The sequence below is a fragment of the Bombina bombina genome, chromosome 3 (genome assembly GCF_027579735.1).
Source record: "Bombina bombina isolate aBomBom1 chromosome 3, aBomBom1.pri, whole genome shotgun sequence".
Lineage (NCBI taxonomy): Eukaryota > Metazoa > Chordata > Amphibia > Anura > Bombinatoridae > Bombina > Bombina bombina.
Window position 1 is genome coordinate 751,892,563 of NC_069501.1, and position 27,677 is coordinate 751,920,239.

Consider the following 27,677-nt stretch of genomic DNA (forward strand, 5'->3'; position numbering starts at 1 on the left):
AACTATTTCCTGGAGAACATCACCATACATGTATGAGGAGGAGGTCTCCATCTTTCAGTACATATTAAAAAACATTTTGGGGTAGATTACGAGTGAAGTGCAATATTGCGCTTACGAGAGCACGATATTTGTGCTCTAGTAAATAATACCAGCGCACGTAAATGTACACTGGTATTACAAGTGCGGTGCAATGCAAATGTGTGGAAGCCAAGCACTCACGAGAGAATGCTCCCATAGACACAGCAAACCACCTAGCGCAGTGCAGGGGGCAAATCGTGCAGTGTTGGGCAGTAATAAATAAATATATATGAATATATACAGGCATACCTCGGAAAGATTGCGGATTTGGTTATAGATGACTGCAATAAAGTGAATATAGCAATAAAGTTAGTAACACTCATTTTTTATGTATCCCTTGGATATAAAAGTTACATTTACACTATATACTGTAGTAGTCTATTAAGTGTGGAATAACATTTTGTGTAAAAAAAACAATGTACGCACCTTAATTAAAAAATACTGTTTTGCTAAAATTTGCTAACCATCATCTGAGCCTTCAGTGAGCTTCTTTTAGCTGGTGGTGTGTATACATAGGTGTTTATATAAGTGTTTTCATGTGTATTTATCTGTTTGTATGTTGGAAAAATGTCCGATAGACTTGACACAAACCTTCAATTTGTAAAAAGAACAATATCTGCTAAGTGCAAAAAAGTGAAGCGCAATAAAGGGAGGTATGTATATGTATATAAGCATATATATTATTAGTGAAAACACAGTCCCTATGCACCTCCATGTAAAGGCACTTTAGGTGCCACATCCTCTCACTTTAAACCATGATAAATGCTTCGTCCAGTTTCAAAAAAATAATCTTTTTTTTAAATGTTTATATACTGTCTACTTATCTACTGTCCTCTTTATTTTGGGGACAATTAGGGCATTTTTTATTTTTAACCAGAGGATACATTTTCCCTTCACGGCCTCATGTTAAGATACAGCTACACTAGTAATCTGTTCCTTTATATATACAGCATATATCAGCAATTAACAAAGTACTGCACATAAAATAAATAATTATAAGCGTTCAAAAAGTTATTCCCTTTGCAAACTTTGTCCTTTACAGTCTAAAAACACAGAGATATGAAACCCCAAATTCTTATTTCATGATTCAGACAGAGGCCTCTATTTATCAAGCTGTCAACCGCAAATACACTGGAATTCCGCAGCGCATTTGTGGCGAGCCAGATTCGCCGTAGTTATCAACCCTACAGACCGGCAAAAGTAGAATATAGTGACGTAACATACGATCCGGCGGACTCAGACCGACACAGATCGATGATTATGTCACTACAGATGTTCCGAATGCAAGTTCGGCACAATCTGACTACTTTTGGTAGTTATCAAATACCTACCAGGTACGCTTGCCACTATTCCGGCCCATCGTACCTGGTTTTCAATCCGCCGCCCTGGAGGCGGCGGATTCCATAGGAATCAATGGGAGTCGGAAAGCAGCGAGAGCTCATGTTCGCTGCTGCCCGATATCCCATTGATTCCTATGGGACTGTCTACACCTAACACCCTAACATGTACCCCGAGTCTAAACACCCCTAATCTGCCCCCCTACACCGCCGCCACCTACATTATACATATTAACCCCTAAACCGCCGCTCCCAGAGCCCACTGCAACTCTATTAAAGTGTTTAACCCCTTAACTGCCGCCCCCGGACCCCGCCACAACTTTAATAAATGTATTAACCCCTAAACCGCCACTCACGGAGTCCACCGCCACTTACATTATACCTATTAACCCCTAATCTGCCGCCCCCTATACCGCCGCCACCTACATAAAGTTTATTAACCCCTTTCCTGCCAATCCCGGACCCCGCCGCATATAAATTGTTTAACCCCTAAACTGCCGCTCCCAGAGCCCACCGCCACCTACATTATATTTATTAACCCCTAATCTCCCCCCCTACACCGCCGCCAGTATAATAAACATATTAACCCCTAAATCTAAGTCTAACCCAAAACCTAACACCCCCTAACTTAAATATAATTTAAATAAATCTAAATAAATATTACTATCATTAACTAAATAATTCCTATTTAAAACTAAATACTTACATATAAAATAAACCCTAAACTATCTGCAATATAACTAATAGTTACATTGTAGCTAGCTTAGGATTTATTTTTATTTTACAGGCAACTTTGTATTTATTTTAACTAGGTAGAATAGTTATTAAATAGTTATTAATTTTTTAATAACTACCTAGCTAAAATAAATACAAATTTACCTGTAAAATAAATCGTAAACTAAGTTACAATTACACCTAACACTACACTATAATTAAATTAATTCCCTAAACTAACTACAATTAATTACAATTAAATTAAATAAACTAAAGTACGAAAAAAAACTAAATTACAGAAAATAATTACAAGTTACTAAATTACAGAAAATAATTACAAGTTTTTAAACTAATTACACCTAATCTAATCCCCAATCTAATCCCCCTAATAAAATAAAAAAGCCCCCAAAATAAAAAAAAGCCCTACCCTATACTAAATTACAAATAGCCCTTAAAAAAGGGCCTTTTGCAGGGCATTGCCCCAAAGTAATCAGCTCTTTTACCTGTAAAAAAAAGTACAATACCCCCCAACATTAAAACCCACCACCCACACACCCAACCCTACTCTAAAACCCACCCAATCCCCCATTAATAAAACCTAACACTACACCCCTGAAGATCACCGTACCTTGAGACGTCTTCACCCAACCGGGCCTAAGTCCTCAACGAAGCCGGGTGAAGTCTTCATCCAACCGGGCCGAAGAGGTCCTCCAGATGGGCAGAAGTCTTCATCCAGGTGGCATCTTCTATCTTCGGCGGTTTAGGGGTTAATATATATAATGTAGGTGGCGGTGGGCTCCGGAAGTGGCGGTTTAGGGGTTAAACACTTTATTAGAGTTGCGGTAGGCTCCGGGAGTGGCGGTTTAGGGGTTAATAACTTTATTTAGATGCGGGGGGCTCCGGGAGCGGCGGTATAGGGGGTAAAACAGTTTAGTATAGTGTGGGTGCTTAGTGACAGGGTAGCAAGAAAGCTGCGAATAAGCCGATGAGCGGTGTGATCGATGACTGTTAGTTAACAACAGTCCGCTGCTCATCACACCGTACTTTGTGCGCGGCTTTTTGACAGCTTTCTTGATAATTTTGGCGAACGCATTCAGGTCTGCGGCAGCGATGTTAGGCGATCTTAGGCGAGCGTATTGGTGCCGTCGAATGCTAGAAAGTTGACGGCTTGATAAATAGAGGCCAGAGTGTACAATTTTTCAATTACTTTCTAATTTACTTCTATTATTTGTTTAATTTTCTTGGTAGCCTTTGTTAAAGGAGCAGCAATGTTCTACTGGGAGCTAGCTGAACACATTGCTTATGCCAATTACAACAACCCAGACACCAAATATGTGCAGCCACCAATCAGTATCTAGTTTCCAGTAGTGCATCACTGCTCCTGAGCCTACATGGGTATATTTTTAAACAAAAGATACCAAAAGAACAAAGCAAATTGGATAACAGCAGTAAGTTGGAAAGTTGTTTAAAATTGCATGCTCTGTGTCAGTCATTAAAAGTATAATTTTGACTTTAATGTCCCTTGATGCATCTTTATATTATCTTTTGCTCCGGTATATATGAGCATTGAGCCAGGTCACTGTTGTGAATCTAATAGAATGCAAAACCACATTTCTTAAGGGTAAACTACATGGCAAGTGGGCCAAAAAAGGACATTAAAAAAGTTTTTGTTTTTTTAACAGAACATGTTATTCAGTTTTGATTGTAACCCCCCTCCCCTTTAAATTTGTAATACAAATGTTGGAATTATTATATTTTTGCTTACATTATACTTTTCTAAATATTATTATTTATGTTTTTACAAAATATTTAATAGAAGTGAAAAAAGAAAACAAAAACTCACTTTTTTAGCTTTAAATTTATAATGCAATTGGAAATTAGACTGTTTTGTATTAAAAAAAAAAATGTATGTGATGGGAAGGAAATTCATATACAATCTGCCATAAGGTGCCTTCCAGCAACAGATGCATGTTTATGTCAATATACAAAGGTGTTTATAGCAAAATAAATCATAGTAAATATTTAGTATTTTGTTTTGAGACCAACATTATTCAGATTTAGATTTTGCAAGATATCTTCTTTAATCAACTGTATTCCTTTGATTCTATCAATAGTCTCCAATATTGCCATCTCTTTAGTAAAATGTAGTATTTTGCAAATTATAAAATGTATTTTAAGTATATTATATAGGCTAGTTAGAGCTTATAAAGGCACTCAAATTAAATTAAGGATGCCCAGTTTTAACATTGTACATATTTATTTTACGTTTGCAAAATGCCCACATTTGTTGTGCAATTCACAATGTATTCGCTTGCAAAAAGCTGGTTGAGGCAAAAGGTTGCATACGGTTTTGATCCAAGGACGATGGATAAGATGATGGTTTATACATCTTTCTGTAATGTTACACTCCAGTGATTTATCTAGAGGTGCACGCAACAATACGTGATTGGCCACGGAAAGGTCGAAATTCCGTAAAGGCAGAGATATTGGAAGATGTGTCCATTAGCAAAGCCAGTCTACCAGATATTCCTCTAAGAACTTACTCCACTGTGTAGTGGACTTTATACTTGATATAATAATAATAATAATAATAATAATAATAAGAAAAAGAATTAGAATTTGAGTCAGTGCTTTATATATATATATATATATATATATATATATATATATGTGTGTGTGTGTGTGTGTGTGTGTGTATGTGTATAAATCTATCTATCTATCTATCAATATTATATACATATATCTATATACATACACACAGATATACATACAAACATATATATATATATATATATATATATAGAAGCATTGCTTATTTAATATTAAAGTGAAAGTAAATCCTAGCGTTTTACAAACGCTAAGATTTACTATTGAAACAAATAAAGGGGACTTTCATTCAAGTGTTTACTACCTTAAAGTGAAAGTAAATCCTAGCGTTCTATAACCGCTAGGATTTACTATTGAAACAAATAAAGGGGACTTTCATTCATGAAGCATAAGATACTTAATGTAGAAAGCTCCTTTATATGATTCAATCGATCACCGTTTTTACCTTTTACAGCAGCCCACGGCAAAAAAAATTTGGCTAAGAGGTGCCGTTTACACCTCTTAGCCAATAGCCGTGCGGTAAATCCGGCTTGGCGCCTATGGGAGCCGGATTTACCGCACGACTATTGGCTAAGAGGTGAAAACGTCACCTCTTAGCCAATTTTTTTTTTGCCGTGGGCTGCTGTAAAAGGTAAAAACGGTGATCGATTGAATCAAATAAAGGAGCTTTAGGATTTACTTTCACTTTAAGGTAGTAAACACTTGAAAGAGCTTCCTTAAAGAAAAAATAATCGCACTAGATTCATTTTAAAATATGGTTAATTAAGATATAGAGCAATATCAATATTTTCATAAGGAAATCATCAAACATACATTGAATAGAGAAAGACAGAGAAAATACGTATGCTAAGTAAGAATTTTCTAACATGCAATTCAATGCTTCTTTTCTTAAATTAGCCAAATATGCAACATTCTGCAAACTGATATAAAACACAAGTATCAATTTATTCTGAGTGTTGAGTTTTAAATTATGTTTTGCAGTGAATAAATCAGATGGAAATGTCCTACATTTTGACAATATCTTGTATTCTTTTAACTATCATCACATGTGCAAGCAATACTAAACAGGTGTTAGGCTGGTAAATATAGTTTGGGTTATATTTGTAATTTATTTTTTTATTATATGTTTTTGTATTAAATACATTTATTAACATCTAGATATTAGAAGCACTAACAATTAATATTCTTGTTTTCTATGTGCTTCTCAATCTGTGTGTCTTTGTCCTTTTCCTCTCTTCTTCTCAGATTACTGTCAATGTAGCACAGGGAAGTGTGCACAGCCCTTCACCTCCTCCTTCTAAACCTCGCTTCAAAAGCTATGCCTACACACAAGCTGCTTATGTCATGTACCCTGACCAAAAAAGGAGGCCATTCCCTCCACAGGTCTGTCAATATTTTACTACCAAACCAATTCTAAAATGTTTATTACTGCTATAACGTTCACTGTTGCATACGTTGATCGCTTTTTAAAAAACAAAATGTGTTTTGTTAATTATTTTGACCTTGCATGTTGCAGAATTGTTATTTAATGCTATGTGCTATCTAAACTTATGTCCTTATAAACAGAACTGTTTTTAACACATTTGCTACTGTTCACTGGGTTTCATCACTTTCAACGAATAGACCCAACTGAATACGGTTTGAATTGCAAAGACTTTTCTGACTAGCTACCGTTTTAATCTACTTTTTTTTTTTAAGTTTTCCATTTTAAAATGAAAACATATTGAGAAAATGAGTCATGGAACATTTTAGATACTTGTGATATTTCTTAACAAACTAACAATCCGTACAAAGTATATAAAAAAGAGATAATGCACAAAAAATAACGACAATTAGCTGTTTAAATTCTCAAACTTCTGCATTTTCTGTTTTAAAATAACTATTTATAATTAGTTTGAATATTTTTTAGGTTTTTGCTAATGCTTACCAAAATGAAATTGTCTGTCTTTTTCTGCCACATCGAAACATAATATATTTAGTAGACATGTGCGATTTGTTTCGGATCGATTTGGAAATTCGTCCGAATTCGTAAAATTCGGGATTCGGATCGATCCGAATTAAAATACTGCCGAATCTACTGAATAAATCCAAATTAGTTCGGATTTATTCGGATATATTCGGTAGCTTCGGCTGGCCATGGATTACACTAGTAATGTACAGTATATTAGGTTATATCACTCTGCTATGGGTTACACCTAATATACTGTACATAATACTAGTCTAATTCCACCTAACACTTACCGAAATTCCGAATTTCCGAACCGAACTGAATCAAACCGATTCCAGCTGAATTTCTTCGAATCCGAATGAATCCGAAATGAATCCGAACCGAATCGATTCAAATTTCTCCAAATTCGAATCGGTCGGATCCAAAATTTGAAAAATTCCGAATCGATCCGAACTGAACCAAATTTTTTTGCCATGCACATATCTAATATTTAGACCTATTTCTTCCTTTTGCATTAATTTAAAGGACTACACAATGCAGTAGAATTGCATAATTAACAAGTACATAATAAAAAGACAAAGCAATTTTTTTTCTGAAATATTATTTTTTCTCCCATTGTCTGACTCCCTGTATCATGTGACAGACTTTAGCCAATCACACACTAGTATTCGTATACCCTGTGAGCTTATGCACATGCTCAGTATGATCTTGTTCCCTAGAAAGTGTGAATATAAAAAGACTGGGCAAAATTTGATAATGGAAGTATATTGGAAAGTGTCTTAACACTGCATGCTCTTTCTAAATCATTTACGTTTATTTTGACTTGAGTGTCCCTTTAAGCTAGAACTACCATGCTATGTCATGAATCAAGGTAGAGTGGGTTTTGTTTTGTTTTTAGAAATCCTCTTATGGCCATTTTAAAAATGTCCCATGTTCACATTTTAGTAACTCAATCATTACTGCCAAATAAAAGCTTCAATTGCATAGATATTTAACAATTACAAAATTTAAATATCAGTGTATTATGTATAATAATAATAATAATAATAATAATAATAATAATAATAATAATAATAATTAATTAAATGAATTAATTAATTAATGAAGAAGTCATATTGTATTACCTCCACTAAAATTTACAACACTGATGGCCTAATTATTTACTTCCCCAATCTGGATACCTGACCGTTAATAATTTGAAATGAATTTACCCATTGTTAATTAAATGTCATAATGTTTTCACATTTGTAAGCAAAAAATATAAAACATTCTAATATAAATATGTCATATTATACAGAGTAACATAACACTGCTATGTTTAAAGAATATTTATAATGTTGGCACATTCCCTTATGAACATTGTAGCTGAGGAAATTCTCTCAGGTGTTCTCACTGACATCTTTACACATGTAATTAATTCAGACCTCAACATTGTGAGTGGTCTGCTATTAAAGGGAAATTAAACTCAAAATATAATTCCACTGGAAGCGACATGTTATGGAGGAGCTAATGACTTTAATTTACAATACAAAACTAATCACTCAAATTTTGGTACTTGTATATACTGCTAACACACTAAAAGAATTTGAGACTATGACCTCAAACTTTTAGCCGACTTATGCTCTTCCATAAAAATCTACCGCTGCTGAGAGAGTTTTTTGGCATTGCTGCCTGAGCGGTCAGACTAAACTACCTACGTCATGGAAGATATCTTGCATACGCTACAAGGCCTCTTTGACGAGTTTGAGGGGAACATGCTTAGAAGTCTTGCTTTTCAACAACAACTACCGCATTCTGAGAGGATACGGTCAACCGACCTTGTGAAACTAGCCCCAGAGATCTGGATAACAGAGGACAAGCTACAGCACGATGCTGCATGTGACGCCCCAGAGATCCGGATAACAGAGGACAAACTATAGCATGACGCTGGCTGCAACGAGCCCATAAGGAACAATCTGATCTCGTGGGAGGCGTTCGATACTTGGGTACGGATCTCGAAAATAAGTAATCTGGCAGAGGAAAATGGCGATCTATGGTATATGTGGACCCATCTTACGTCCGGGAAGAAACCAAGGGCCAAGAACCCTAACAACTTGATCAGTGTATCTCAGATCCCTACCAAGCTGGCCACTATAGATAAATCTGTGGGGGCTCTATCTAATTGGGACCGTTATGTTAATCTGGGTCTATAACAGGAATCTCATCACCAGGGCGATAAGGAGGCAGTTTTACACCACCTAACCAAGCCCCATGCCCCCTCCCTGAGACAGCGGATTGGGAGGGCCGGTGTGGGATAAGAATTCATGCCCCACTTGGCAGAAATTCCGAAACTACTGCCTTATACCTACCTGGCCACATGAAGACTGAGGGGTCGACAACGCCAGGTTCACTGATATTAATAAGACTTACAATTTAGTTTGCATTTAACTGGTTCATATTGTATTTGTTGGTTTAGATCTTTATATTCTAGTATAAGCTTTGTACATGCCTAGTGTATCTCTCATTCCTCTCACAGACTTTAATTGGAATGCATATGTTATTAACATTTTGGCTAAATCTATTGTGTTATACTCCTTTACACTTACGAAGGAGCGCTTACAGCTAAGACCCCAGTATAGGTATCTTTCCATATATCTGAGTAACCGCTACAGAAGAAGCAGCCTATATTTTTACTAACAGAACATACACTATATGTTACACTAAACAGAATTTATATTCTTCCAACATTCATAACTGAAGGTAACTGTCTGCAGCTATATATTGTACACACTGATATAGATATGACTCCTGCAGACATGAAATGACTATGCCACAATTTTCTATGTTATTAATACCCCTGTCATGAGATGCAGGACATATGCAGGACACAGCAATGATGGTACAACTCTATTTTATTGCAGAGCATAACAATACACATCTAGTCAGGTTGGTTGTACTAAACTAACTGCGACACAGACACCGGACCTAAGCCCCGCCCACATACTATTGACATCACATCCTGCTCTCATCACATCTTCCCCTTTTTCAAAGGCAAAGCATACATTTGCATATAATAAATAACAAGGTACACCAACAGGGTATACAACAACATTTTGTTTTTGAACATTATAAAAACAGAATTAGAAAACATGAACAAATAAATTACATCCTGACTTGGACATCGGGGTAGACTACCCTAGTCCACAGTGACCATGGGATTATTCTGCCCATACTTCCGGTCACTGTTCTAGCTAAAGTCAGTCCCTGTATCGGGCCGGAAGTTTCACCACTCTTCCGCTTGATGTAACTTTGCATGAACTGTCCTCTGATACAGAAGATGGTGAACAAGAGTCTGCTGGAGGCAAAGATATATCCCCGCTGTGATCTTGCTGAGGGGAAGGCACCTCTCTTAGAACAGGGGATCCCACTGGCGGTGGTACTGAGGTATCCGGTTCCAGACTCTCAGGTACAGGCTGAAGATGTCTTCGGTTACGGCGTGTAACCGTCCCTCCCTCTGTAAGGACTGTGTAAGACCTTGGTTCTGGAGAGCGGCCCACTACCGTAGCAGGCGTCTTCCATTTCTTCTCATCATCCAGTTTAATTCTGACACTTTGGCCCACTTTCAGTTCCTGTAAAGGCCTGACAGAATGTCTCCTGTCGTAGAAGAAACGATAACCCTTTTTGGCCTCTTCATCCCTCCTAAGGACTTCGTCCCGAGGAACAGGGCCAGGCGGCTTGAAGACACCCACTGAGGGTAAAGTGGTGTGAATCTGGCGTCCCAGCATCAGCTGTGCCAGGCTAAACCCGGTGGCTTGAATGGGCGTCGCCCTGTATGACAAGAGGGCTAGGTACGGCTCAGATTGCTTTAGAATGAATTTTGTTGTTTGAGCTGCCCTTTCAGCCATTCCGTTGGCCTGCGGATAATGTGGACTTGACGTGGAATGTACAAAATCATATTCCCTGCTGAAAGCACTGAACTCTGTAGAAGCGAACTGCATACCATTATCACTCACCAGCTCCATTGGAATGCCCCAGCGGGCGAACAAGCTCTTCAGGCGAATGATAACGGCCTGACTTGTGATATCATTCATGGGTGCAATTTCCAAATACCTGGAATAGTAGTCGATCACAACAAGAAACTTTTTCCTGTGCAGTTCACACAAATTAGCAGCTATTTTCTGCCACGGCCCCGCAGGCAGCGGAGTAGACATTAAGGGCTCCCTTCTCTGAATAGGTCGGCGTTCCCGGCAAAAGGCACATTTAGACACGTGATTTGCAATGTCGGAGCTGATCCCAGGCCATCACACAGCTGTAGCTGCCCTTTCTCTGCACTTTGTAATGCCTAAGTGGCCATCGTGAATCCTGTTTAACATCTCCTTCCTCATGCTGACAGGAATTACAATGCGGTCTTGGAACAGCACCAACCCCTCCAGCTCCGTGAGCTGCGACCTCTCTGGCTGGTAAGCATTTAAAGACATCCAGGCTGCCCGGCTCTCGGGCCAGCCATCTTTTATGTACCTTATAACTTCTTGCAGATCTGTGTCCAAATATGTCTCTTTCTTTATCTCTTCCAGTTTCCTTGAAGAAATGGACTTAGAGGCCAGAACTGAATCAACATACACTTTCACATCCGATTCCGTGGAGGATTCTTCAGCAGCAGCCAGCGGGAGCCTGGATAGTGTATCTGCCACAACCAGTTGTTTCCCCGGCACATGCACTGCCTGAACATTGAACCTGAGCAGTCTCATTAAAAGTCTCTGGCATCTCAAGGGTGTTTTGTCAATGTCATAAGAATTGATTAGAGGGACTAGCGGTTTGTGGTCAGTTTCCAGACTAAATTTCTCCAAACCCACTAGATAACGCTGAAAGTGCTCACAGGCCCAAACTGCAGCCAGTCACTCTTTCTCAATTTGAGCGTATTTTGACTCCGCAGCCGTCAGTGTGTGGGAACAGTAGGCGATGGGCTGTAGTTTGTTGTCATTCAGCTGCAGGAGTGCAGCCCCCAACCCATAACTGCTTGCATCCGCACTAACCACAGTCTTTTTTGAAGGGTCGTAGAACCCCAGCACTGGGGCAGACCCCAGCAGGGACTTAGCATGCAGGAACGCTTTTTCTTGTGAGGGTCCCCAGACCCAGGCAACATCTTTCTTAAGCAACTCTGTGATAGGGTGTAAAACTGTAGATAAATCTGGAAGAAACTTGCCCACATAATTTACAAGGCCCAATATCTGTCTCAGCTCATGTACATCAGAAGGGCTTTTCATCTGTTCAATAGCCCGAATTTTCTCGGGGTCCGGCTTGATGCCATCCCGTTGATGATATGCCCAAAGTAGCATAATTCAGTTTTCCTAAAATGACAGTTTTCTTTATTCAGCTTCAGCCCAGACTCTTTGATATTCTGCAGTACACAATTCAAACGCTGATCATGCTCCTCCACTGTAGACCCATACACTAGAATGTCGTCCATGACGACTGCTGTGCCCACGTGGCCACTCAGGAGAGAACTCATTTCCCTTTGAAAGATTTCAGGAGCGGAGGATATCCCAAAGGGGAGTCTGCAGAAGCAGAACCGACCTACCGGTGTGATAAAGGTAGTCAGTTTGCGGCACTTTGGATCCAGGGGGATCTGCCAAAAGCCGCTAGAAGCGTCTAATGTGGAAAAGAACTTCGCCCCAGCCAACTTCGGGGCTATATCTTCCAATATCAGCAGCACAAATCTCTCCCTCTTCACTGCCTCATTCAACCTTTTCAGGTCCACACAGATGCGCACCTTTCCGTTTTTCTTTGCAACTGGAACAATAGGGGCACACCAATCAGTTGCTTCAACAACCTCTTCAATAACCCCATAGACTTCATGCGCATGAGCTCTTTCTCCACTTGAGGCATGAGCGGGAACGGAATTCTACGAGGAATAGAAATACTGTATGGGACTGCATCACTTTTAAGTGCTATACGGACAGGTTTGCAGTTCAGTAGGCCCAACTTGCCAAACATATCTTCAGAGATCTCATTCACTCTGGCCACGAGGCCCAAGTCACAAGCTGCTTTTCTGCTCAATAAACTGTTAACACACTGACCTCGGATCACATGCACCCACATGGTGAACTTCCTTTGTTTGTACTCACAGCTGGCAAGAAATTTCACAACACACAATCAATATGGCCACTGGGACTATGGACATTTGTAGTAACCTTCGCCAGCTGGGGCTGTCGAGGCAGTTTCATGAATTCAGCAAAAGACATTACAGTGATATCTGCTCCTGTGTCAATCTTAAAATCAACTTTGGCTCCCATTACAGTAAAAGTAACTTTCCAATCTTCCTCTGAGCTTGTCCGTTCCACAACAGACCCCACAAAAGACACTTCCTGACCCTCCTGGTCACTGTCCACCTGCATCTCCTTAATGTATTCAGTTTTACACACCACTTCAAAATGGCCTATTCTGTTACATTTTCTGCATCTTTTATCTCTGGCCGGGCATATAGCACTCTGATCATGAGCCCGGTAGCACCGCGTGCATCGGCCATGTTGCGCCCATCCACTTCTAGTCCTTTCCAGTACTTTAGATCTACCGCTCACACTGTGCCTTTCACTAGTAATTTTCCTAGACTGTTGCACTTCATCCACAATACTCTCAGACCTCAGATCAGCACTTTGCTTTTTCACCAGTTCACTCTGGCGGGCCATCCTAATAGCCCCGTCTAATGTTAAATCAGGCTCTAACTGCAGCTTCAGGGAGATTTCAGCATCTGCAATTCCAATAACTATTCTGTCTCTGATTTGCTCTTCTTTAGCAACACCAAACTCACAGAATTCAGCTAATTCATACAGGCTGCGCACAAATGACTCCACAGATTCTCCCACACGCTGATTACGTTTGTGAAAACAAGCTCTCTCATGAATCAAATTTCTTTTGGGCACAAAGTGGGCACTGAGTTTATCTTTAACTATATCAAAGTTAACTTCTTCCCCTTCTTGGAAAGTAAAAGCATTGAACACTGGCTCTACATCTTTCCCCATGGAGTATTAAAGAGAATTAACTTGTACTTCACCACTCTCCTTGTTCAGTTTGGATGCAATCCTGAAGCGCTGAAACCGCTGACGACATGTGGGCCAAGCTGCAGGCTGAGAAAAGTCAAAAGGCTCAGGTGGGGTAAACTTTGACATTGCAATCGATCAGGAACAGAAGCGCAGTCCAGAACTTCTGACACCATGTCATGAGATGCAGGACATATGCAGGACACAGCAATGATGGTACAACTCTATTTTATTGCAGAGCATAACAATACACATCTAGTCAGGTTGGTTGTACTAAACTAACTGCGACACAGACACCGGACCTAAGCCCCGCCCACATACTAGTGACATCACATCCTGCTCTCATCACAACCCCTATAGGTCCTCATTATATTGATGTATTCAGTTCTACATAGCAAGATAGCTCCTTGTATTTGATATATAAGTGTAGCTTTATATTTCTTACATGTTTGTATGTAGGAATACAAACATTTCCCTGTTAATCTAGCTATCTATATTCTATTATAAGCTAAGCACATGCCTATAGCATTTCAGATTCCTCTCACAGGCTTCAATTGAAATGCATATGTTATTACCATGTTGACATATTCTACTGTGTTATACTCTTCTACACCCAAGAAGGAGAGCTTACAGCTAAGTCCTTAGAATAGGTATTGTTCCATATATCTGAGTAACCGCTACAGAAGAAGCAGCCTATATTTTCACAATTTGAGCATACACTATAATTGGAGGTAACTGTCTACAGCTACATCTCCTACACACTGATATTGATCTGGCTCCTACAGACTTGAAATGTCTATGCACAATTTCCTATGTTATTTATACCCCCCTAGGTCCTAACTATATTGGTGTATCCAGTTCTACATAACAAGGTAGCTCCCTATATTTGATATAAAAGTGTAGCTTTATATTTCATACATGTTTATATGTGGGTATGCAAGAATTTTTCTATGTGTGTGTATACCATGACTAGCTGAGCTGGAATATACACTGCTATATGTATGTAACTATACCCAATTATAATAATCTAGGTTCTGTTATTACTATACGGATTCAAACAATAGGATGCCTGTTATGTACCATATATACTAATTGTAATAAGGGAGAGAGTAGATCTATAGCCATGGTATCGGGGTATTTGATCAGGTAATCACATGCAGCTTGTAAGGTAACCTTCACTATTTTGAATGATGTCTTCGGGGCTGTCTGCGGCCGAGACAGCAACATGGGCTTAACTTGCATACATCTAGTGGTTTATGTCATATCTCTTATATACCGAGCATTTATATGTACAAGTTTTATAGATCTGGCTTTGAGATCTACTATATATCGCTATCAAGGCTCTATTTAAAAGTTACTCTCTAGGCACCTAGATCCCTACTCGTTGTGCTATTCAAAACTGGAAAGTGTTTGAATCTGCTTTCTACACGTCTTATTACCAGAGGGGCAGCGTTTATTTGCCTTAAATAATACATTACAACTTTTATACCAAGCAGTCATAATAACCTCCATTTCATTCATCTGCCAACCTAACATCCCCCCCATACACCTATTGCTTACTAAGGCCTAGATTTGGAGTTTGGCGGTAAAAGGGCTGTTAACGCTCCGCGGGCTTTTTTCTGGCCGCACCATAAATTTAACTCTGGTATCGAGAGTTAAAACAAATGCTGCGTTAGGCTCCAAAAAAGGAGCGTAGGGCATTTTTACCGCAAATGCAACTCTCGATACCAGAGTTGCTTACGGACGCGGCCGGCCTCAAAAACGTGCTCGTGCACGATTCTCCCATAGGAAACAATGGGGCTGTTTGAGCTGAAAAAAAACCTAACACCTGCAAAAAAGCAGCGTTCAGCTCCTAACGCAGCCCCATTGTTTCCTATGGGGAAACACTTCCTACGTCTGCACCTAACACTCTAACATGTACCCCGAGTCTAAACACCCCTAGCCTTACACTTATTAACCCCTAATCTGCCGCCCCCGCTATCGCTGACCCCTGCATTACACTTTTAACCCCTAATCTGCCGCTCCGTAAACCGCCGCAACCTACGTTATCCCTATGTACCCCTAATCTGCTGCCCTAACATCGCCGACCCCTATATTATATTTATTAACCCCTAATCTGCCCCCCACAACGTCGCCGACACCTACCTACACTTATTAACCCCTAATCTGCCGAGCGGACCTGAGCGCTACTATAATAAAGTTATTAACCCCTAATCCGCCTCACTAACCCTATCATAAATAGTATTAACCCCTAATCTGCCCTCCCTAACATCGCCGACACCTACCTTCAATTATTAACCCCTAATCTTCCGATCGGAGCTCACCGCTATTCTAATAAATGTATTAACCCCTAAAGCTAAGTCTAACCCTAACACTAACACCCCCCTAAGTTAAATATAATTTACATCTAACGAAATAAATTAACTCTTATTAAATAAATTATTCCTATTTAAAGATAAATACTTACCTGTAAAATAAACCCTAATATAGCTACAATATAAATTATAATTATATTATAGCTATTTTAGGATTTATATTTATTTTACAGGCAACTTTGTATTTATTTTAACTAGGTACAATAGCTATTAAATAGTTAAGAACTATTTAATAGCTACCTAGTTAAAATAATTACTAATTTACCTGTAAAATAAATCCTAACCTAAGTTATAATTAAACCTAACACTACCCTATCAATAAAATAATTAAATAAACCACCTACAATTACCTACAATTAACCTAACACTACACTATCAATAAATTAATTAAACACAATTCCTACCAATAAATACAATTAAATAAACTAGCTAAAGTACAAAAAATAAAAAAGAACTAAGTTACAGAAAATAAAAAAATATTTACAAACATAAGAAATATATTACAACAATTTTAAACTAATTACACCTACTCTAAGCCCCCTAATAAAATAACAAAGCCCCCCAAAATAAAAAATTCCCTACCCTATTCTAAATTAAAAAAGTTACAAGCTCTTTTACCTTACCAGCCCTGAACAGGGCCCTTTGCGGGGCATGCCCCAAGAAGTTCAGCTCTTTTGCCTGTAAAACAAAACATACAATACCCCCCCCCAACATTACAACCCACCACCCACATACCCCTAATCTAACCCAAACCCCCCTTAAATAAACCTAACACTAATCCCCTGAAGATCTTCCTACCTTGTCTTCACCATCCAGGTATCACCGATCGGTCCTGGCTCCAAGATCTTCATCCAACCCAAGCGGGGGCTAGACATCCACTGAAGAAGTCCAGAAGAGGGTCCAAAGTCTTCCTCCTATCCGGCAAGAAGAGGACATCCGGACCGGCAAACATCTTCATCCAAGCGGCATCTTCGATCTTCTTCCATCCGGTGCGGAGCGGGTCCATGTTGAAGCAGGCGACGCGGATCCATCCTCTTCTTCCGATGTCTCCCGACGAATGACGGTTCCTTTAAGGGACGTCATCCAAGATGGCGTCCCTCGAATTCCGATTGGCTGATAGGATTCTATCAGCCAATCGGAATTAAGGTAGGAATTTTCTGATTGGCTGATGGAATCAGCCAATCAGAATCAAGTTCAATCCGATTGGCTGATCCAATCAGCCAATCAGATTGAGCTCGCATTCTATTGGCTGATCGGAACAGCCAATAGAATGCGAGCTCAATCTGATTGGCTGATTGGATCGGCCAATCGGATTGAACTAGATTCTGATTGGCTGATTCCATCAGCCAATCAGAAAATTCCTACCTTAATTCCGATTGGCTGATAGAATCCTATCAGCCAATCGGAATTCGAGGGACGCCATCTTGGATGACGTCCCTTAAAGGAACCGTCATTCGTCGGGAGACATCGGAAGAAGAGGATGGATCCGCGTCGCCTGCTTCAACATGGACCCGCTCCGCACCGGATGGAAGAAGATCGAAGATGCCGCTTGGATGAAGATGTTTGCCGGTCCGGATGTCCTCTTCTTGCCGGATAGGAGGAAGACTTTGGACCCTCTTCTGGACTTCTTCAGTGGATGTCTAGCCCCCGCTTGGGTTGGATGAAGATCTTGGAGCCAGGACCGATCGGTGATACCTGGATGGTGAAGACAAGGTAGGAAGATCTTCAGGGGATTAGTGTTAGGTTTATTTAAGGGGGGTTTGGGTTAGATTAGGGGTATGTGGGTGGTGGGTTGTAATGTTGGGGGGGGGGTATTGTATGTTTTGTTTTACAGGCAAAAGAGCTGAACTTCTTGGGGCATGCCCCGCAAAGGGCCCTGTTCAGGGCTGGTAAGGTAAAAGAGCTTGTAACTTTTTTAATTTAGAATAGGGTAGGGAATTTTTTATTTTGGGGGGCTTTGTTATTTTATTAGGGGGCTTAGAGTAGGTGTAATTAGTTTAAAATTGTTGTAATATATTTCTTATGTTTGTAAATATTTTTTTATTTTCTGTAACTTAGTTCTTTTTTATTTTTTGTACTTTAGCTAGTTTATTTAATTGTATTTATTGGTAGGAATTGTGTTTAATTAATTTATTGATAGTGTAGTGTTAGGTTAATTGTAGGTAATTGTAGGTGGTTTATTTAATTATTTTATTGATAGGGTAGTGTTAGGTTTAATTATAACTTAGGTTAGGATTTATTTTACAGGTAAATTAGTAATTATTTTAACTAGGTAGCTATTAAATAGTTCTTAACTATTTAATAGCTATTGTACCTAGTTAAAATAAATACAAAGTTGCCTGTAAAATAAATATAAATCCTAAAATAGCTATAATATAATTATAATTTATATTGTAGCTATATTAGGGTTTATTTTACAGGTAAGTATTTATCTTTAAATAGGAATAATTTATTTAATAAGAGTTAATTTATTTCGTTAGATGTAAATTATATTTAACTTAGGGGGGTGTTAGTGTTAGGGTTAGACTTAGCTTTAGGGGTTAATACATTTATTAGAATAGCGGTGAGCTCCGATCGGAAGATTAGGGGTTAATAATTGAAGGTAGGTGTCGGCGATGTTAGGGAGGGCAGATTAGGGGTTAATACTATTTATGATAGGGTTAGTGAGGCGGATTAGGGGTTAATAACTTTATTATAGTAGCGCTCAGGTCCGCTCGGCAGATTAGGGGTTAATAAGTGTAGGTAGGTGTCGGCGACGTTGTGGGGGGCAGATTAGGGGTTAATAAATATAATATAGGGGTCGGCGATGTTAGGGGCAGCAGATTAGGGGTACATAGGGATAACGTAGGTGGCGGCGCTTTGCGGTCGGAAGATTAGGGGTTAATTATTTTAAGTAGCTGGCGGCGATGTTGTGGGGGGCAGATTAGGGGTTAATAAATGTAATATAGGGGTCGGCGGGGTTAGGGGCAGCAGATTAGGGGTACATAAGTATAACGTAGGTGGCGGTCGGCAGATTAGGGGTTAAAAATTTTAATCGAGTGTCGGCGATGTGGGGGGAGCTCGGTTTAGGGGTACATAGGTAGTTTATGGGTGTTAGTGTACTTTAGGGTACAGTAGTTAAGAGCTTTATGAACCGGCGTTAGCCAGAAAGCTCTTAACTCCTGCTATTTTCAGGCGGCTGGAATCTTGTCGTTAGAGCTCTAACGCTCACTGCAGAAACGACTCTAAATACCAGCGTTAGAAAGATCCCATTGAAAAGATAGGCTACGCAAATGGCGTAGGGGGATCTGCGGTATGGAAAAGTCGCGGCTGCAAAGTGAGCGTTAGACCCTTTAATCACTGACTCCAAATACCAGCGGGCGGCCAAAACCAGCGTTAGGAGCCTCTAACGCTGGTTTTGACGGCTACCGCCGAACTCCAAATCTAGGCCTTAGTGAGCACTGGAAAATGCATCACACGAAAACCTTACTTTACCTAATCTCCCATGAAAATCCCCTTTAGATACATGTAACAATGAGAGGCTTTGTACATTATTTGGGGATAACTTTCCACCAGTAATCTAATCTAAGTTTGAGGAGATATATAACATGAGATTAACCCCGATCTACCGGCCCTTAGTAATCCTTTACTACTCATACTGAGTTTAGCAGGTCCAACAGTGGCCACCAAGTGTTGTCAGGGGTACAATATATATTTTCATTATCACTACAGATAATTAGGTTTGTTTACCTTTCTCTGTAGGCAATTAAAGTTTCTACTTAGAACGACCTGTAAAAACATCATATATGGCAGGAATTTGAATTTCATTGACAAATATATTTCTACGAGCTGATAAATGTTTTCTTATTATGTGCTCATGATGACTCAATTTTGTATTCTGCAATTTGCCTGTTATTGTTTATAACCTCAATAAAAATATTTTTTTTTAAAAAATATATATATAATTCCCCTTAAAAAAATGACAATTAGCTCAGAAAATTCAGAGGCTGGAGCAAATCCTACATTAAATAGAAAATAAAGCAAGCAAGACAAGCAACATTCAAGAGATTGTAATGTCAAAATGCATTATTTAAAAAATATATTTTGTATGCAGAATCTGTAGCAATATGGTGAATAGTTATAATATATAAAACATTACTTAAATGTCACTTTAAATGTAGCCTTGCTTTTCTGGCACTAGTATATTTTCTGGTGCTGTATTGGATGAGCATATCAAAAAGATTAATTTGTTTAGCTGAAATGGTATGTGAACATTGAAACCTGCCATGATAACTCTTAAATGAAAATATGTATGCTTTTATATATATATATATATCATAAAATATCAACTGATTAATGAATACTAACTGTGTGCCTAGTAGGAAAGTGGGAGCATCACCAAATGGCATCTGCAAGAGGTTTAAATAGGAGAGCAGGTTTGGATAGAGCTGTAGGCATAGTGACCATGCTAGAGTAGTTGTGCTTAGCAGTTTAATCTACCTTTAATATGGCTGACAAAAGTATAATAAGCTAACATAAAGTTCTGTAACATTAACTCAAAAGTATGTGCTCTAACTGCTGTGTGAGATATATCATGCCTCATTTGATTTGTCATTGCAGAATACAACTGTTTTGCTAAGCATCCACAACTGATTTAATTTAAAATAAAAGATTAAAGGGGATACTAATTAAAAAATAGAATAAAAAACACAAGGCCCTTTTGGTTCCATGATGGCTTTTAATTATATTGTTTTGTGGAGGTGGCTGACTTGGTTTTAATAAATAAAAAAAAAAACGTAAGTAGGAAGGGTAATTAGAACTGTACCAGCCTAGCAAAGTCATTTTAATTTGATGATTTGCCTATAAATTAAAAAGATGACAGGGAAAGCATTTCCATTGTCAGCTTATACTTTAGCTTGTAATTTACATCATTACATTAAATGATATGTAGAAGAAGCATATCTAGTATATAGTCATGTAGACTGCAAATATCTCAGTTATAAAGTACTCTTCATGCATATAAAGTACACAGGCTGGATTTGTTTAAATTGTGTTAAAAAAATCTATGCTAAAAGTTATACAAATATTTTTTCGCTCGCGTGCTAAAACCACAAAACTAAACTTTTAACGTGGGTGGGTTAGCGTGCGTTTTACAACTAGAAAGTAAAAAGTTAGCACAAGAGCAAAACCCAATGCGTGCTAACTTCAGGACTTCGGATACCGCAACAACGTTAACTTCTCCCTTAGACTTCAATGGAGCACACTTTTTAAAAACCTAACACATTGCTTTTGTGCTAACCCGACGTGTGTTAGACCTACAGAGCTGAAACTGAATGTAGTTCTAATTATTGTACATTCCAATGTTATAATATGATTCTTTTTTAAATATATATCTATAAATACATACATATATGCATATATAAATACACACATATATATATACATACATATATACATATATAAATACACATATATATATATATATATATATATACACACTGTACATATGCAGACACACATATATATGGTACAGAAAGGAGAGCAAAATAGGCGCAAAATAAGGGGAAACAGAGTCACAGAGATCCAAACTAAAGAAAACAGAAATATGCTGCTGATGCCTTAAAGAATATTATCAGAAGAAAACTTTACAAAAATGGAAAGAAAGAGGTTAATAGGTTCACAAGCACTATTTCTGAATATAAATATACAATGTACATTTACATAGGACAGTATGAGAAAACCATGTATAGTTGGACAGATCTACAAATAGTCTAAATGTATGTGACAAATATTCATATATGATGTGCACAACCTAAAATGAGCCAACTGGTGCGATCAGAGTCCAGACTTTACCTTCTAAAATTCCTACTTACAATGTGTTACCTCAATCACATGAGGTAAGTATGATGCGCTGTAAATAAGCGCTCTTATCCGGCACTGGTAGATTTCTCTGTGGTCTGTTTGTTTGTTTACTCTGACTCCATGGCTTCCTTTAGTATGGTAGGCTTTCCAAATCCCTCTCATGGAAATAAATGAAAAGAAAGCAGAAAATGCAGAAATAGTGAAATATTGTTAAAACACATGTATTGGAAACATTGTATCAATAAATTTCCTGCTCACATTTCATGACCTCAATAACATATGAGGTAATTATTCGGCCAGATAAAAATATTGTAGCAAGTCTCACTGTGACACAGCTTGTGCTTTGCCTGCTCCCAATAAAGTTCAGCCGAAAAGCAGTGTGTTATAGGCTTTCAAAACATGGAAGTCTCCCCTTTGTCTATATATATAGTGCTGTATGTGTTGTAACACGGTTGCTGTACATGCAAACTAGCTATGCAAAGCTAATGTCCAAAATAGATAATGCTCAAGACACAATAGGTAAAAACTTCACAGTGTGTAATGTTCCAAATACAACAAAGTAGCGTTTTCAATTGTCAAAGTAGCCAACTATATTCATGTCAAATCTTACCCCATCACTCGCTATACGTCTGGTCTTAGGGAGATGCAGGATCCGGTATTCGCTCCTTCCAACACCGCTGCATGAGCAGGTGATTACTTCCACAGGAGACTTCCGGTTTCTACTGCTGGCCAATCTGCTCCCTCTTCAGGTGGTGCAGTGGGGGGTGTTGTCAGAATACTTCAACCTCTTTGGACAGTGCTGGAAGTGCAGTCAGGCCAATAACGGGGCTATAGGGAAATCGTTAGTAGGGATATACCCTGTCAACCGTGCTTGCTACTTCCAAAGACAAAAAATAACGATGAATCGGAGCAGCGGTGTAAAACAAAAATAACAAATACTTTATTCCCAAATTTCCATATTAAAAAACGAAGACAATGGTGTAAAGTTGGCTCAAATGGGAGTCAGCTAAGCCAGCTGACATGTTTCAGCGTAGAACCGTTATCAAAGCTGATAGTTGCGAAGATAAGTTCTCCACCTCTTAAAACAAGTAATTGGCTTCCATTGGTCAACACCAAATATACATGATTAACAAATTAACTCTTGTGTAACCTCTTGTATTTTTTCAAGAGGTACAACATTCCTACTACCTAGGTTTCCTATTCTAATATTACACACAGGACTGTCTCCCTGTACCCCAAATCACTTTCCCATGTTGAAATGAGACAGTGAGCTGAACTAAGTTTATTGATCATTGAAACAAGGAAAAGTGGCCATATAGGAAAACTGGTGAGTCAGGGGATAATATTATCAGTCTTGTTTTCAATACTTAGTACCCAGTGGGGACTACTCAAGTCAAAAATTATTTTAGTAATGAGCACTATCCCTTGTGGCAAGTCTTAAACCAACAAAAAGACTGTAATTAATAATGGAAACTATCTACATCTGTAGCCTGACTATAACATTAAATGATACTTAGGAGGTTGATATGGGGGGGCGAGGAGTTGTATGTTCAACCTAAAGATGTGTACCAGTAAGAACGAGTTGGTTCAATGATCATATTATTACCCTGGAGTGAAGTGACAGCGCAGAATCTTTCCAGAGAATCATTATATTATATAAGAACCTATTGTGCTTTTTATTAAAGGTTAAATCTCAATAGCAATGTGGGGCCTGTGTTGTGAGGGTCTGTTTAACTTAAAATACTAATGAGTATATATTGGTACAATTCTCACATATTAGTCCTAAGCAACAATAAAGATGGACTCAAAGTAGTGCTTTATTGTTGTATAAGGGCTCATTCTGCCTATTACCTGAGTTAAACATAAATTGTAGTGTGTAGCCTATTTTGGGCAGGAAGTTATTCCCAAAAATTGATCAAATCGTATGATGAGTTCAGTCCCAATGGGTGTCTAGTTTTTAGTGTGAAGATCCAAATGAGATATTAGTAATTATTCTGTCTACCCACCAACTAAGCACTTTGGAGAATAGGGTTCTGAGCCTAGGATTTGGTTTTGTGCCCACAAAAACCTTTAATCTTTTCAATACTCTGATAGATGTGAATAGACTTGTATGAAAGATCACTTTAACAAAACATTTTACTATGGCAAACAGTACTTCCAATGTTGAAGGCACAACACAGTTGGGTCAAACTGAGTCTCAGACCATCAACCCTTTGGATAGCCTGGAATTCCAGGACCTGTGCAGCTTGTCAACACTGGAGGCACTGAACACTGTATATGAAGGAGATGATAGTCTGGGATCTGGAAAAGTACCTAAACTGAAATGCCCCTCTAAGTATTATCCGATACAAAGTAGGGGGGCCATAATTGAGAGGTTCCATAGCAGGGTTGAGTCTGACCTCACAAAGCTGTATTACCAAGATAAGAAAAAGAACCACAATCTAACAAAAAAAGGAAAGGGAAGCACTGACAACACTAAGCTCCAACACTTCACTGGTGATTAGAGCTGCTGACAAGGGAGGGTCGGTGTTTGTTAGGAATTAAAATTATTTTATTGATGAGGCCCTCAGACAACTCCACAACACCCTATCGGGTATTAAAATATGATCCAACACATTTGTTTAAAAAGAAACTTGAGAATCTTATAGATGATGGTGTTGAGGTGGGCCATATTGATAGGGATACCAGCAGTTACTTGCTGGTTTCAAACCCTACGACCCCTATTTTATACAACTTACCAAAGGACTATAATTCCCTTGAGAATATAGCAGGCAGACCTATAGTCAGTGGCATCGGCTCATTACTAGAACATACATCGGAGTGGTTAGATCCAATTTTACAGCCAATGGTAGCTAAACTCTGGAGCCATGTGAGAGATACCATGCATATCCTCAAAATTCTGGAGAATATAGAATGGCAAGAGGGATATCTTTGGCTTACAGTGGACGTGAAGTCCCTCTACTCCTCTATACCTCATGACAAAGGCTTACTAGCTTTAACTTACTTCATGGACAAGTACCATGGGGATAATCCTGATTTTTGCGAATATGTAATAAGAGTAGCAGAATTCCTTTTATTGCATAACTACTTCGAGTTTGAGGGGGTGTTCTACTTCCAGATTTGTGGGACTGCTAAGGGGGCAAAATTTGCCCCTTCGTACACCAACCAATTTATGGGGTGGTGGGAGCAGGACCACATCTATGGAAGTGGGAACCCCTTTGGCTCAAAGATAGTGATATGTAAAAGGTTCATTGATGACCTCCTATTCATTTGGAAGGAGGGGGAGGAGAGTGAACTCCAACTCTTTTTGATTTACTTAAACAACAATGACCTAGGCATAAGCTTTACACTTGAGTTTAACAGGAAAAGTGTTAATTACCTAGATGTTACGTTCTCTGGAAAGTGTGGTGAACATATAAATACCACGGTTTACAGAAAACCAATTTCAGGAAATACACTTCTACATGCAAAAAGTTGTCACCCTAGAAGTGTATTCAAGGGTATTGTCAAGGGACAATTCATTTATCTCAAGCGTAATTGCTCAGACCCTGCACAGTTTGAGGCTTTTAGCAAACAGACTCCTAACTAGGGGTTATATGAGGGACCCCATTGATAAAGCACTGGAGAGCGTCAGGGGTCTGGACAGAAAATATCTGCTATGCCCCAAACCTGGAGATGGTAAAAAGGCTAAAAATCAGGATGGTATCTTCTTTATAACAGACCACTCAGAACAATACACCCAAGTTTGTGACATTGTCAGAAAGCATCTCCCAATGCTTACAGCAGATGAGGGACTGGCCACCCAATGCTTACAGCAGATGAGGGACTTGCCAACTTATCACCAAAACCTTGAAGGTTTACCTATCGACGCAATAAAACAATAGTCAATTTAGTGTCTCCTATAAAACTCCCAACAAAAAGAACGCAAAAACCATCCTGGCTTACACACAAAGGGATGTTTAAATGCCATAATTGTGTAGCCTGTGAAAAGGTTGAAACAGGTGAACAGTTCAGGTGTATCTGAAGAACATGTGCCTAAACTGCAGATCCACATATGTGATTTACCTTATCTCCTGTGTGGAGTGCAGCAAACAATATGTTGGCCTCACCACACGGGAGGCAAGGTCAAGGATCAGGGAATACCTCTTAAGTTTCAGAATTGGGAGTGCTAGTACCCCCCTGGTACAACACTTTGTCATGGAACACAACAAGAATATTGACACCTTTGGGTGGACAATTATAGAGAGGGTTCTCATACCCCCTGGGGGGGTGATAGGGACAGACTGTTGGCGAAACATGAGATTTTTTCGATCTTCACAATAAAAACTAGACACCCATTGGGACTGAACTCATCATACGATTTGATCATTTTTTTGGGAATAACTTCCTGCCCAAAATAGGCTACACACTACAATTTATGTCTAACTCTGGTAATAGGCAGAATGGGCCCTTATACAACAATGAAACATTACTTTGAGTCAATCTTTATTGTTGCTTAGGACTAATATGTGAGAATTGTACCTATATACACTCAATAGTATTTTAAGTTAAATAGACCCTCACAACACAGACCACACATTGCTATCGAGATTTAACCTTTAATAAAAAGCAGAATAGGTTCTTATATAATATAATGATTCTCTGGAAAGATTCTGCGCTGTCACTTAACTCCAGGGTAATAATATGATCATTGAACCGACTTACCTCAAGTTACTTGTCACAAGATTTTTAAACTGAAAAATGTGCAAATCTATTTAAAAATGGGATAACTTTTTTTATTTCTAAGCTTTTTTTTTTTTTTTTATAAATGCCTTTGTGGAATGTTAGTAAAGCATGCCCCATACTGGACAATAATATAGTGATGAGCAACTTTTCACAGGATTTTTGCATTTTTCGTATTCAACCCCTTTGATTTCATAGACAATGATTGTATGCTATTTCGCACAAGTTATGTGGCACAACCTTTTCAATGTTATCCTTCTGAGCATACTCAGTTCAAATGCTCGTAAACTACACATTCATTTCTTAATTTATGAATAAGTTAAACAGATGACTTATCGCACAATTAAACTGTCAAACTTGTACATAATATAATATAGATGTCTCTTCTCTGTTTTTGGCAATGTCCCAAGGTTAAAAAATTCTGGTCTCAAATTGGATTCTGGTTGAATAGATTTTTAGATACTAAAATTATCATCAATAAATATTATAATATTTTACTGTGTAACGAGGGGTATATTCAGAATTGAGAACTTATCAACTCAGCAATCTTAATTGGTAGACAAATTATTCTTAAATCTTTTAAGGATAAACATAGTCCCAGCTTCCAAGCTTTTTTAAAGGAAATTCAATTTCAAATAGCTGTGGAGCAATATCAGGCTCTAACCCCCCCTACCCCCCCCCCCCCCTAGTAAAATTAAGCAGTTTTTAAAGAAATGTGATAAGATCCTCCTTTCCCTCTCGACAACCTATCAATTTCAAATTCAACAGAATTTACACTAGCAATTTTAGCTATCGATTGGTATCCTGTGTAGTGGAAAAATATCTTGTAATATTGACAGACGAAGAGGGGGGGGATTTAGGATTTTGTTTCTCTTATTTTATTATTTTTTTGCTGTTTTGTTTTCTTTGTTTTTGCTCTCATTATAATAGTTAAAACTCCAACAATAGGTCTGTTCTGGATATTTGTCATATTATTACAATTACCTGGGGATTTAAAAGTTTAACCCTTAATTACAGAGTTGGAATGAATTTTTCTGGT

At 38.5% G+C, this 27,677-nt stretch overlaps 1 protein-coding gene across 1 annotated transcript in view; it reads left to right on the forward strand.

The window, feature by feature from the left end:
- DMD (dystrophin) overlaps nt 1–27,677 on the forward strand; it is a 4,487,195-nt gene that overhangs the window by 1,311,666 nt on the left and 3,147,852 nt on the right. The window contains exon 9 of the mRNA XM_053707599.1: nt 5,982–6,119. Within this exon, the coding sequence (XP_053563574.1) occupies nt 5,982–6,119 (138 nt within the window). The remainder of the gene's footprint in view (nt 1–5,981; nt 6,120–27,677) is intronic.